Raw genomic sequence first — 14,858 nt, 5'->3', positions numbered from 1 at the left:
GTAGACCTGTAATATTTTAAATCTTAAAAACCTCTGTTTTGTAAGATTGTCACTATGCTGAACTTATTAATCCAAAATATTTTTAAAATATGAAAATTGCCTTTTTTCCCCAGTTTTTTGGACCATACACGAACAACACACTGTTTGAAACAGATGAACGCTACCGCCATTTAGGATTCTGTGTTGATGACCTTGGCTGCTGCAAAGTTATTCGTCATAATCTCTGGGGTACTCATGTGGTTGTAGGAAGTATTTTCACAAATGCTGAACCTGATAGCCCTATCATGAAGAAATTAAGTGGAAAATAGCAACTATCTTCCAAGTTAATATTTGACCTGTGTATTTTTACTTGATAATTTGTCTATAAACACTGTCAGAAAATGCCAAGTTTTAGAGTATCCTCGCTTATAAATAATAAAATAACTGTTATTTATTTTAGTCTGCGTGGAATACATATTCACCACATGATTTACAATATTAATTGACAACATTTTAGTTGATAGGTATGCAGATATGCCATATGATTTTTAAGCTGCAAATTACCCTTGTCCTGAGTTGATTGAAAGTATAACACCAAGCATAATTCAGCCCCATAATTCAGCCATATATACGTGCTTTGAGTTTTTGGGCCTTATCCCTGTGAATAAAATCCAGAAATGTTTGCAAGATTAGTAAGCACTGCTGTTTACAAAACCAACAGAATTATTGCACAGAAATTAAAAAAAATATCTTGGTAGGCACACATTTAATTTTCTAAAAGAATGCTTGGTCTCTCAGTAAGACTGTAAATTGTCTTCTTCAATGAGGATCTCTACAGCAATGTATCTTCACAAACATTTTATTGCAAAAATAAATTATTTTTTTCATTTGTGGAAGTAGACCACTGTCTCCTTGAAGAGTCTGACTAACCTAATCTGAATTTTAATAATTAACCACATCTTACTGTACTTTTCTTCGAATGCATTTTCTGATTGTAAAACACAGAAAAGTGATTGTCAGACTATTTACCAAAAACTCTCCAATCAGCTCTCCGGCTGGGGTGCAGGTTCTGGGTTGGGGCTGGGGATGAGAGGTTTGGGGGTGCAGGAGGGTGCTCCAGGCTGGGGTCGAGAGGTTTGGAGAGCAGGAGGGGGATGAGGGCGCGGGAGGGGCTCAGGGGTGCAGGATCCGGGCAGCGCTTACCTCAAGCAGCTCCTGAAAGCAATGGCATATCCCCCCCGGCTCCTTTGCGGAGGCGCAGCCAGGTGGCTCTGCGTGCAGCCCCATCCACAGGCACCGACCCTGCAGCTCCCATTGGCCGCAGTTCCCAGCCAATGGGAGCTGCAGGGGTGGTGCTTGGGGCAGGGGCAGCGTGCAGAGTCTGGCTGCCCCTAAGCGTAGGAGCCAGAGGGGGGACATGCCGCTGCTTCCGGGAGCCTCAGGGAGCAGCCCCTGACCCCACTGTCTGGCTGGAGTGCAGAAGCGGTGCAAGTCCCAGACCCTGCTTCCCAGCGGGAGCTCGAGGAGCAGATTAAATCAGCTGGTGGGCCGGATGTGGGCTGCGGGCCGTAGTTTGCCCACCCCTTGTCTAAAACTACAGCATAAGAATTGTTATAAATAAACACAAATGAAGTCATAGCTCACCTCTTAATTTACACAGCTAAACATTGTACGTTGCAAACCATCCATTCCTGTCAAAGGTGAGGAAAAGCAATTTGCAGCGGATTAACTAGAAAATTAATTAGCTAAATTACTTGACATCAGTTTTTGCTTTTTTTTTTGTTTTAATATCAAAATTGCTGTTAATGGGGTTCATACATTTTAAAATAAAAGAGCAAGGTTAATTCCTGGTACAATACATTTTAGCAATAAAATAACAAGTCTTTATTTCCTACTATTTTCTAAATAGCTAAAGACCAAGGTTGGCATGATCTATTAATCTTAGGGAACTTTAACTAACTGCCACTGTAGCCTTATATGGATGACGTGCATCAAATTGTGCTGGCTATAATAACACTGTGACAGGATTGTCATGATAAATTCTGAAAATGGGATTTATAACATATTAAACAATGAAATGTTGAATTGGGTGACTGCCCACAAGAAGATATTCAGGGGAATGGATATTGTCCCTCTTGCACATTGGTATATATTGACAGTGATCTCACAAAACTGGGTGACTGACAGATGAAATTTAATGTTGATAAATGTACATTGGAAAATATAATTCCAACTACACATACAAAATGATGGGGTCTAAATTAGCTGTTACCACTCAAGAAAGATCTTGGAGTTGTTGTAGATAGTTATGTGAAAATATCTGCCCCAATACATACATACATACATATATATATATATATATATATATATATAATGTGTGTGTGTATATATATATATATGTATGTATATATATATATATAAAAATTAGAATTGGAAAAGAGACGGACAAGCGCAACAAAAACGATTAAGGGTATGGAAAAGCTTCCATATGAGGTGAGATTAAAGACTGAGACTGTTCATCTTAGAAAAGAGATGACTTAGGTGGGATATGATAGAAGTCTATCAAAGCATGAATGGTGAGGAGAAAGTGAATAAAGAATTGTTAACCCTTCACATAACTAAACCAGGGGTCACCCAATGAAATTAATAGGCAATAGGTTTAAAACAAACATAAAGTACTTCTTAAAACAATGTGCAGTCAACATGTGAAAGTCATTGCCAGGGGATGATGTGAAGGTCAAAACTATAACTCGGTTCAAAAAAGAATTAGATAGCCAAGATGGACCTATCCTCCAGGAACCTATTACCCAAGATTGTCAGGAATGCAACTCCATACTCTGGATGTCCCTAAGCCTCTGACTGCCAAAAGCTGGGACTGGATGATGGGATGAATCCCTCAGTAAATTGCCTTACCTTCATTCCCTCTGAAGCATCTGGCACTGGCTAGTGTTGAAAGGCACGATATGGGCTAGATGGACTGTTGGTCTGACCCAGTATGGCCATTCTTAGTTTGACTATCACCTGCCTCATTGTAATTGAGAAGAGGTCTGGGGAAAACCTCTACCTGCCCAGTTAGGTCAAAGTGGAATAGAAAGTTGTTGATTAGCTGGTTGTCAGTTGTGTGTCTCTCTTTCTGTAGAGCCAAATACTTTATTTGTGTTTAAATTGTTTTGCAAATCTTGAACATTTATGCTATGATTCTCATAAAAGGGTCTGGCTGCAGGAGTCTGCAAGAACTGCCCCAGAGTTCAATGGTGACATCTCTATACTTCCAAGACTCATGTCTTAGCAACTAGAGTGTGTATAAGTATGACCGCTGACATGGTACCATAGTAGAAGTAATATCTTGCAAAGCAAAGAGGTTGCTGCTACTTCAAACAATAACTACCCAAAGAAAATCTGGATGAGGCAGGGGACAGAAAGATGCACCTATTCCCTCCTCTCATGAATCTTACCAATATTGTGGTAGTGTCTAAATGAGATCAGGGCCCTATTAGGCTGTACAGGTAGACCCAGGAGAACAAACCCCTATCAGAGGTGAGAGAAGTGGGAAGAGGGTCTGGTGGAAGCATTCCTGTGGAGCTGGGCGAGTGGGTTATTGCGAAGCGGATGTTGAACACCTCACTCCTCCAGCTGCTGCTTGAGGCATGGTGGATGCCTGGCAGCTGTCCCACTCTGTTGCCTTCAGATTTGGTGGCAGGAAATGGGAAAGAAGAAACAGTATCTTTCCCCTGCTCCTAGACCTCTCTTCTTCACGTTAGTGTGGACTGTGTGCACCCCACACTGAAGACTTGTCAGCACAGGGAAATGACATTGTTTTATAATGTCCTTTGTTTGCAGGGTTGTAGCTGTGTTGGTCCCAGGATATGAGAGAAAACAAGATGGGTGAGGTAATATCTTTTATTGGAGCTTCACAGAGAAGAAGAGCTCTGTGCAGTTCGAAAGCTTGTCTTTTCCACCAACAGAGGTTGGTCCAATAAAAGATATTACCTCACTGACCTTTCATTGTGTTATAACATGTTAATTAGCATATTAGATGGTATATTTTAAAAATCATGTCAATTGGCTAGACCATGGCCAGCTGACATTTTAAACACAAGTCCCTGGCTGCACAAGGTGCTAACACATGTTCAGCATCTTATTAGTTAATGTGTTACAACACGGTGTTGCTTCCCAGTAGAAATAAGCCCCGATAGAGGAGCATGACCTTAGAAGTGTCCCTCTTGTTGTTTGTAGTAAATCAGTGGTGAGGTGGTGTTTAAAATGTGTATGTGAATATATACTACTTTTGTTTTAGAAAAAACAGAAGAGGTCACTCTCCCTAGGCTACTGTATTAGAATACACAATCACAATTAAGAATAGTGAAAATAAAGATACATCCTTCAGAATATCAAGTCTGCTTAATATCCATTCAATACCTGGTGTGTACAATTACCAAACGAGAGGAAAAATATACATTGTTACATGACATGATAAACTATTTATCTTGATGGGAAAATAAATCTTTGTATTTAAAGCAAAGGATATGGTTTAGTATTTTCAAAATGTGTGGGAACTGTAAATACATTTTTAACACAGTATATCTACAGGACTGAATAAGGTACTTCAGTTCCTTTAGGAGTTACATTGTTTACTGGTTCAAATTATACATGAAATCTCTGGAATATAAGGATCTATAGATACAAAGTTGTTCTGATGCTTTTGGTGTTGGGCCAGATCCCACAGCACTATAGCCCTATTTTCTGGTTCACAATCAATGCAGCCAGAATCTCACAAGAACAGGCATCATGAGCTCAAAACTCTATGCAAACAGATGATCTCTTGTGACATTTTGGGACAAAAATAGCTCACAAGATTTTGGCACCATTGAATTGATTTCAACTTTAACATGGATGCACCTTGGTACTATCTTCTCATCTCACATCTAATTCAAATCAGATTCCCTGATATAGTAAGTAGAAGGTAATAATGTTGCCTTTTTTTAATCTTCCATTTCTGAGCACTGAACTGGAAACTTCAACTGTGCTCTGTGCTAGGTCTTGACAAGGGATTGTGGAAGGAATGTATACAATAGCTGCCTGATGTGGAAGGAAAACCAAAGGGGGTTATAAGTGACCAGAAGTACTGGAGCCCATCCTGCGTGGGGCCAGGAGTGAGTTATAACGTGGAAAATATCCGGTATTAATTATGACAGGATTCATAGTCCAACCTAAAGATGGCTTGGTCAATAATTATATATACTAAGAATAAGCTAGGTTTTAGCATTTGCTGTACTCACAGTACCATCTTCTGTTATTGCACACATTGGCACTGTCTGCTCCCATTGAGCTGGGAGTGGTGCTTGTGTATTTAAGGGTGGAATTTGGCTCCCAGCTATTACAACCTTCACTAATGCTGCAGTGTAGTGTAGTGGCTGCACAGGCACCGTAGAGAGAATATACCCTTTTGCTGATGTCTGATTCAAAATCATAAAGATGTCCCATATCCTAGTTAATCTTGTAGTCATGTATCCTTTTTAAAACCTGTGAATAGCATTTGGGATTTATATATCATTACTATGATTCATAGTTGTTGGTATTGGTTTCAGTTCCTGGTGTTGTGGACGTTTCAAAGTTGGTGCAGAAAGGGGCTATCTCAGCACTATAGGCTGTTCTCAGTTACATCAGTATCAATCCACAGTGTCTCCATTGAAACTGGAGCTGCCAGAGCTTGATGAACTACAGAGTACTGTGCAAGATTTACTTGTTCACTCAGTCCTCTGACTAGCAATGGACTTAGGTGAGCATCTACTGTAGGTTAGATAAATGGCCAGTATTTTAATAATTGATATGCCCAAAAGAGTTCAGGCCAGATCCTGCACTCCTTTGTACTAATTCTAGGGGCTTTGCTGGAGTTACCCTGTATTTACCCTGGTGTAACAGCCTCGTTTAACCAGACATAAAACTTGTAAGATAGCAAATAAATCTTTTCACTTAATTTAATCTTTCCGTAGTATAGCATAACTAACTCATTTCACTCACATGTCATGTAGAGTGAGTGAATAAAAATACCCATTAATATAGTAAAGCTTTGAAATGTAATAGCAGATTAATTGCACCAACAGCTTCACATGGGCTCAGTCTTTAAAGCCTTTTTTTATTAAGACCTACTTTCACACTCTGCTTTCACACAGGAGCCTGAAGGTTGTCAATCAAATTAGAGTTTCTATACATGTGCTTGAAGAAAGCAGGAAAAGTAACCCAAACAGTCAAACAGCCCTCATTCACAGGAGCGTAACTGCTAAAGAATTCTATTCTCTCTCCACACACAACACCTGAGTAAAAAAAGCCCTTAAAATATCTGAAAGGTCAAAGATACATCTACAAGGAGAGAGGCCCTTTCTGTGTCTGCCATCTTGATTTCAGGCCTGTTGCCCTTCACTGGTAATTGAGGTGTCACTCAACAGCAGATATTGTAGGTAATAAAACTGCAAGAAAGTAAGCTTGTAATTTTAGACTACTCCAAGTAGCTGACCCAAAGCAGGTAAGGCTTCAGAAGCAGCCTCTCTAAAATTAACTACTTTCGCCTTGTAACTTGTGTAAAACTAGGACTGTGAACATGTCTTATCTAAAGGTTTTTAGTCAGTCAATCTAAACTAATTGCTACAATTTATCTATAGTAAAAAGCTTATGTTTTAACTTAGATGAACAATATATTTTTAATTCATATTGTCATGCAAATAATATGGTATCTCATAAGATATGTTTCACATTCAAATGATATTGAAATAAGTCTGAAGTCAGGATGCTACTTTTGTACTCTAGTTTATGGGGAGTTTTTATTGGGAGAAATTTTCAACGTGGACAATTACAATATTTTAGTGCATATGTTTTCCCTACTCCCTTTTCCCAGCAGTACAGCATGATAGGGCTGCTGCACACATGGGTTTTGTCCACCAGATAAACATGAAAGTTTTGGTGATTCAAAATCTGTGAACACAGAGTAGGATGTTTGGTTTTTGAATTCATTCCAAGATTGTAAAATTAAACTAAGCAATATGGGGCAGGGACTGTCATTGATTATATGGTTGTACAGCCTGCAGCACAATGGAACCCTGACCTAACTGAGGCCTTTCATACTGTTAAACACCCGTGGCTGGCTCACATCAGCGACTCAGGTTTGTGGGGCTCAGGCTGCAGGGCTGTATAATTGCTGTGTAATGACATTTGGGTTCAGGCTGGAGCCTGGGCTCTGGGACCTTCCTCCTTTGCAGAAGGCCTTGGGCTCCATGCAGAAGGAGGCATTGTTATACTTGGACCCAGCAGAAAAGGAGATACAGACTCAGGGGGAGCTGATAAAAACACAGCTGTCCTCTGTGCTTGCTTTATTGTTCAGCTGGCAAAACTGAAAGCAACATGTAAGTAAGGCATTTCTCTGAGGAGGGGCAGGTACTCAAACATTTACTCAAACATTTAAAGGGCGAGGGCATCACATTCCTCCTCCCTACTTTAAAAAGCTTCATATATATATATATATATATATATATATATATATAGCTAACATAAAACACTATATAACCCAACAATAATTGTAGGTGGGCTACGATGGATGCTTAAATTGCAAGAGATTATTCTGCCCTGGAATAGCAATTCATGAACCAAACAATTTATAAATTCAGGTGCACCACTGGTTTTTGCACTCTCTTAGGATAACATGATGATGGCAGTGCAGCAACATCCTGAGCAACAGGATCACTGGCAAGGCATCAACTGGATCTAATATGGAATCAAATGGATCTGGTACCAAAGTTTCTCTCAACAAGTCTTTGAAACTAGGAGTTGTGATGTGAGGAAGTTTGATTAGAAGAACAGAAAGTCCTACTGGAACATCCTTGGACTCCAGTAATGGTCCATATTCAGTTTCCATAAAATACTGTCAGATAGGTGCAACACAAATGAAACAGGTCCCATGCATTTTACAACTTCTCCAGGTACCTACTTCACTCCACAACCATAGTTGTGAGTCCATACTAAGTCCTTGACTTGACAAGAACGATGATGCATCTCACATTGTCAATCAATTTGCATAGCTTGGGATTTGGCTACACTTGAGGCAATATCAGGATGTAGTAAGTCCCAAGAGATATGCAAAGATTGCTTCAAGAAAAGAATTGCAGGTGACTCCTGGGTAGTGGCATGTGGTATGTTCATGTTGCATGTGGTAGACAAGCAAGAAATTGTCCAATTTCTGTGGATGACTCAAAATAGACTTGTTAGCTTTTAAGGCATGAGACACAAATTGTGTAAATGGAGATTCTTATGATCCAACACTGTACTCTGTAGTACCATTCCCTTCACAAGGGAACGCACATATTCCTTAGAGGTTTCTTTATTGATGTCTGTGCTAGTGATGGGTAACCTAGCCATCAAAAGGAGATAGAACACTTAGTCCAAAGTTTCTTTGAGTTGACGAGAGCTGGGGCATGGCAGGCACAACAGCCCATCAGCATTGTCAATGCTAAGTCACTTTATGGAATTGAATAGTATAGGAATGAGCTTAACGTAGAAATGTCCATCGTTTTATATGAGCAGCAGCTAATGATGGAATTCCATGTTTCAGTTCAAAAATTGAAATGAATGGGTGATGAGCCATCAGCGTGGTAAAATGTCTACCATACAGCTAGGTATGGAACTTCCAAACTCCAAAGATAATACTGAGAGTTTCTCACTCTGTTTGTGCATAGTTCTTCTCAGGTGTAGTGAGTTTTCATGATACAAAGGCAATTGGTTTTTCCAAGCCATTAGGAAAAATGTAGGAAAGCACTGAAGCTTATGGAGAAGCAGCACAAGCCATTACAGTAATAGCAAAGCTGATAACAGTTTCTTTGCTTCCTTAAATGCACATTCACACTCTTTAGTCCACATCCATTTTTAATTTGCTTGTAACATGTCATCTAATGGCACCAATATTGTCACCAGCTGAGGCAGAAATTTACCATAGTAGTTAAACAGTCCTAAGAATAATCGTAACTGTGACACATTCTCTAGCGGTGGTGCTTCAAGAACCACTTTCTCTTTCTCTGGTGAGTTCCTTAAGCCCGTGGCATCAATTACATGTTCAAGGTATTCAGATGAAAATTAAAAAAAAATCACAGTTGTCTCAGAGCCCTGGCAACTAACTCAGGTGTGTGGGGCTCAGGGTTAAAAATAGCAGTGTAGATGTTCCCAGTTGGGCTGGAACCTGGGCTCTGAAACCCAGTGAGTTTGGACTCTTCCTAAGCACTCCCTTGTTTGTGATTTTACAATGCAATAAGCACTGTTTATGTCAATAAAAGGTTGATTCCTCTTCCCCTCGTCCTTAAAGAATCACAGATATTAGATGTGGAAAAGACCCTTTAGGTCATGTGACATTGTGCAGTTTATATGGTTTTATAAAAACATGATAATAAGTGACTATAATGTAACTGGGATAGGTTTATAAAGATTTGATAATAAGTGAATATAATGCAACTGGGATATGCTTCATGCAAAAGGTCTCTTGTAAGGTATCATTACAAAGCTCATAATCTACTGAGTGTGATCATCCTATTTGTAGAAATGTAACACTCTTGTATCTAAAACTAGAAATATAAAACATAACTCTGAGGGCCTATTGTAATTATGTAAAGTGTGGGCCATTAATGATGGTTTGGAATCTTGATGACTCCCATTAACCAGGACCATTGTCTGCAGATGGCTGTGTTTACCTGTTAGTCTTCCTGTATATGTGTGTGCTGGCAAGTGGGCAATGAAGTCTTGCAGTGACATGTGATCATGTCACCTGAACTGGAATCCATCTTTAACCTGGTGCTTTTCCAGTGAGGGGGGGTGGAAACCCAGATGGACAAAGGGTTCCCGCCTTATGCAAAAGATATATAAAGGGGTGGAAGAGAACAAAGGGGGAGAGGAGCCATCATGAAGAATCCCCTAGCTATCACCTGAGCTGGAACAAGAGCTGTACCAGGGGAAAGAATTGTGCCCAGGCCTGGAAGGTGTCCAGTCTGAGAAAAAACTTACTGAAGCATCTCTGAGGGTGAGATTATCTGTATTCAGTTTGATTAGGCATAGATTTGCATACTTTATTTTATTTTGCTTGGTGACTTACTTTGTTCTGTCTGTTACTACTTGGAACCATTTAAATCCTACTGTCCGTATTTAATAAAATCACTTTTTATTTAGTAATTTACTCAGAGTATGTATTAATACCTGGGGGAGCAAACAACTGTGCATATCTCTCTATCAGTGTTATAGAGGGCGAACAATTTATGAGTTTGCCCTGCATAAACTTTATGCAGGGTAAAACGGATTTATTTGGGTTTAGACCCCATTGGGAGTTGGGCATCTGAGTGCTAAAGACAAGCACACTTCTGTGAGCTGTTTTCAGGTAAACTTGCAGCTTTGGGACAAGTGATTCAGATCCTGGGTCTGTGTTGGAGCAGACGGGAGTGTCTAATTAAGCAAGACAGGGTGCTGGAGTCCTGAGCTGGCAGGGAAAACAGAAGCAGGGGTAGTCTTTGCACATCAGGTGGCAGCTCCCAAGGGGGTTTCTGTGATCCAACCCGTCACAGGTCACATCTAGTTCATTGGTCATGGCAATATATAATTGTTCCTATAGAACTTTAATAAGTGCCTTATCCGCTTTAGTTTTAAATGATTTTGCTGATGAAGGGAGCTTCCACCATTTCCCTTGGGAAAATATTCCACAGTTTAAGAACATTTTCCTGTGTTATGCCTACTTTTTCCTTTGTCGGTTTTATCCCAAGTTTAATTTTGGGTCTGTCACTTAGGAGCTGATTGGCAAGGCCAGGTATTGGAGTAGCTGGATTCTGGCTGAGCCTTATACTGCTGTACTTTAGTACTTCCTGCTATGGCTCATGCAGTTTGCCAAACTTTCACACTGATCTTTCGAGGAGAGCTTTCATTGACAATGCAGGCTTTATAGTCTTAGCTCTCAACCTTCTATATTGTCTTTTTCATAACACTATAATAACAGCAGAGTGAACTCAATATATTTATTCATAAAAAGCACCGGTGACTCACGTTTTGTATTGTTCAACTAGCTGTAAATAATAGTCTGCTGTTAAGAGATTTTTCACAAACCTTGAATCTATGAAGAAGTTAATGCCTACATTGTATGTCTATTCAGTCAATGAGCTTGCCTTTAAATGTCCAACCATCTGTCTTTGTATTCTGCAGAGGCTGTGATTTATTTCTTGAGTCAGAATGATAAAAATAGTAGGCTGTGAGGCTTGTCGAACCATGACTGAATGGTAATACACAGCACTGTTAGCTACATGCTGTAAAAGAGCAGTCAAAGTGTCACAGTTCAGGGCAACTGTATCTCTATTTCCACCCTATGGTCCCTCAAAGGTACCCACTCTAGGTTCCTGAACCATCACCTCTGTCTCTCTCTCTTTCCTTACTGGGATTTTTCCAAGCTGCACGTTTCCAAGCTGCGTACACTGTGATATTCCCAGCGAACCAGACTGCTTAAACAGGCCAGCATCTCTGCTTTTCATTTTCTTCAACGGCTATGAACAACGTAAGTGCTGGCAGTCAAGAAATTACCACATAGCAAATTTATTCTTAAAGTGAAAGCCTTACAGCAAAAACATATGAGTGGGAAAAAATCAAAATTTCTATATGTATGCAAAAAGCTTGCCAGAGGTCACCCATAAGCTTTATGGGGCCTCAGTAGACCAAAGTTCTTCCAACCCTTCCCAGGAAGGATGGGAGCCCCTTTGGACAGACGGTCCTGTCCATTTACTGGATAAGAAAGAAGGCTGTGAGTCAGTTTAAACTCAGGCTATTTATCCAAAAGTGTCACTATGTCTGTTTGTCGCTGGAGAATCCAGTTGGAACCAATATATGCAAAGCTCTCCATGAGGCGCTGCTTCACTGGAGGTGTTACAACCTGAGCGAATTGTCCTACTCACCCCCTACTATTCTTAATTCCTAGCAGAGCTGTGGTCCCTAGCCCCCACCATGAAATTACACACAGTCCTTGGCCCACACTAATGCATACACTTAATACAGTAAGACTATCAAAGGTAGTCCAGGAAATTGCCATATGTGTGGCAAACAGATCCCAGGAAGCCATCTTTTCTAGCATTACCCCTAGAACAGGAACTGAGGCTGCTTGAGCTCAATCTTTGCTGCACTGAAGAATCATAAATGTAAAGATGGAAAAATTATTAAGTACTGAGAAAAATCATTGCAAAATAAAGATAAACGGAAATTTTGCAGTGCGTGTCTATAGAGCAAGTGCCAGGCCTAGCAAAATGAATGCTAATCCTATATTACCAAATGATTAAAATTAGTGAATTAAATGAAGCAAGTATCTGTTGTATAAGCTGAGGGGTGGGGAAAGGCAGAGAGAATTCTCAGCACAATACAAAGATTTTTACCCCCAACTGAGCACCAACCGCCATTAAATACAACTCTGTCCTGGAATATGGTGTATACAGCACCACTGAAATGCAGCCACCTCTGGGGCAGAGGGCAACAGCCAGCCAGCCAGCCAGTTGCGGGGGGAGGGGGGCAAAGGTGTCGCAAAGGGGCTATTAGGGGAAAGCCATTATTCTTTTTATAAAAAAATGCTGTACAATTTTTAGGGCAATGTCTCTGCTGGGGTGAATTGACTCAGCTCTGTTGAGGTCAATAGAGCTATTCCAGTTTACATCAGGTGAGGATCCAGCTCTTCATGTTTAAAACATCAAATGAAATTGCAAATTTCCACATTGGAACCTTCTGCCTGCCAGCACAAGAAGGCTTGAAGGCCCTAGAGCTTCGCAGCTTTCCTGCAGGATGACATTCACATAGAGGGAGCCTTTCTTAAACCTGGAAATGGTCCAGGAGGTCTTTCCCCAGCTTCCCACTCACAAACACCACAGCCGCTTGCAGATTTCAAGCTAGGCGCAGCTGCAGCTGCACAATAACACCAAAATCTGGCGTAAACTAGCAGGCTAAATTACGCTTTGCCTTTTGCATGGGATTCTGTTCCACATACTTCAAGTCATTTATAACGGCATACTGATATCACATGACATCCCTTGTTACAAGGACCTCTCATTAAGGAGACACACATCCCAGTGTTTAACATCATGTAGGTTTTGTTTCAAGTGTAATAACACAAATGTTCACCTTCTGCATACTGGTTTTCCTGCTCCTATTTGTCTTCTGTACTTCTATGTAGGGTCAATTCTGGCTCACAGGATCCCCATTGGGGTCGGTAAGAACTGTGCCTAAATCAGGTGAGCAAGATTTAATCTTTAATGATGTAACTAAAAACCAGCCAATAAGAAACCAAATTCTATTGGCAGAAAGGGCAGGAAAGGAAAACTAGAGTTGTAGCAGGTGACCAAACATACAGCAGCAACTTCCTTTCTTGGGAGACTCATTTATTTTTACTATTTCTCTAGTGGTTCATTTTTATATTGGGAAAAGAACTGCAGGATAAAAATTACACCATGCAAGATCAGTTCTAACACCATCCATAAAGTGGTGTTTTCTATTTGCAGGGCCATAAAAAATAGAAATGTTCAATTTAGTGTTATATATAGAGAGAGAGAGAGAGAGAGAGAGAGAGAGAGATTGCTCATTACAGCAGGGGATTAGTAGTACTGTCAGGCAGATGGCCAGGTTCTGCCCACAGCACCACATGGATAGTTCATGTCTATACTATTTGTACTTCAACCACATTGAAACACAATCCACTTGTCCTTTGCCATTCTTTGAGGGGACAGAGCTGCCCATGGATGCTACTTGTGGGCTGTTGAATTCAAGCCATCTGAATAAGGTTTATTGAAGTGTTTGAGTACAGTAGAACCTCAGAGTTATGAACCCCTTGGGACTGAAGGTGGTTCATAACTCTGAAATGTTTGTAACACTGAACAACACGTTATGGTTGTTCTTTCAAAAACACTTACAAATGAACATTGACTTAATACAGCTTTGAAACTTTACTATGCAGAAGAAAAATGCTGCTTTTAGCCCTTTTAATTTAAATGAAACAAACACAGAAACAGTTTCCTTATCTTGTCAAATCCAGCCTGAGCCCAACCATCTACATAGTGATTTTTTAGCCCTGCAGCCCAAGACCCGCAAGCCCGAGTTAGCTGACCCAGGCCAGCCGTGGCCATGCTGCGGGTCTTTTATCCTTGTGTAGATGTATGGCATATAATCTACAGTAAACACTTTTCACAAAACCATCAGTCTGTATCAGAACTCTCAGACCTCATTCTCTAAGGCAATCTGCACAACGCCTTCAAAAGATAAGCCTGAGAGTTTAAATTCATAACTTTGCTAGATACTAAAAATCATGGACTGAATAGAGGCACTGGATCTATGGCCTATCACAACAATCTATAACCCCCACACACACACACCCAAAACTTCCTTTTGCCCCCCACTCTCTTCCTTTCCTCCCTGTGACTGGAGGGTGGTTAACAGGCCCCTTCATCTTGACTGGTCCCTTGAAATATGTGTTAACTACTCATGCTAAACAATTTGTTCCACTTTATATTTTAGCTGTGACACTCTGAGTATGTTTCCCAGACCAGAAAAAAGAGCTCTGTTTAAGCTTGAGCGCTTCACTCTCTCACCAACAGAAGTGAGTCCAATAAAAAATGTTACCTCACTCACTTTGTCTCTCTAACATCCTGGGACCAAACAGAGGTGTAGCCAAGGGTGGGCCTGAGTGGGCCGCAACCCACCCACTTACCATACAGGCCCACCCAACTCTGAGAAGGGGTGGAGTGCTGCCACAGCAGCCTGGAGCATCACTTGGGCACCTGAAATCCAGGACAAAGCGATGCGCCCACCCTTTAAAAAGCTACACGCCGGCAGCTCTGCCTTGTCAT

The 14,858-nt window shown here is 40.7% G+C and overlaps 1 protein-coding gene across 3 annotated transcripts in view; it reads left to right on the top strand.

The window, feature by feature from the left end:
* MMADHC (metabolism of cobalamin associated D) overlaps window positions 1–868 on the top strand; it is an 18,590-nt gene extending 17,722 nt beyond the window's left edge. For all 3 annotated transcript variants that reach the window (XM_024202816.3, XM_024202818.3, XM_024202819.2), the window contains exon 8: window positions 114–868. In XM_024202816.3, coding sequence (XP_024058584.1) covers window positions 114–308 — 195 coding nt within the window. In that variant the 3' untranslated portion in view covers window positions 309–868. The remainder of the gene's footprint in view (window positions 1–113) is intronic.
* Window positions 869–14,858: the final 13,990 nt, after the last annotated feature.

The sequence above is a fragment of the Terrapene carolina genome, unplaced genomic scaffold (genome assembly GCF_002925995.2).
Source record: "Terrapene carolina triunguis isolate 2854851 unplaced genomic scaffold, T_m_triunguis-2.0 Scaffold62, whole genome shotgun sequence".
NCBI classification, from domain to species: domain Eukaryota; kingdom Metazoa; phylum Chordata; order Testudines; family Emydidae; genus Terrapene; species Terrapene triunguis.
This window is presented reverse-complemented; position numbering and strand designations above follow the sequence as displayed.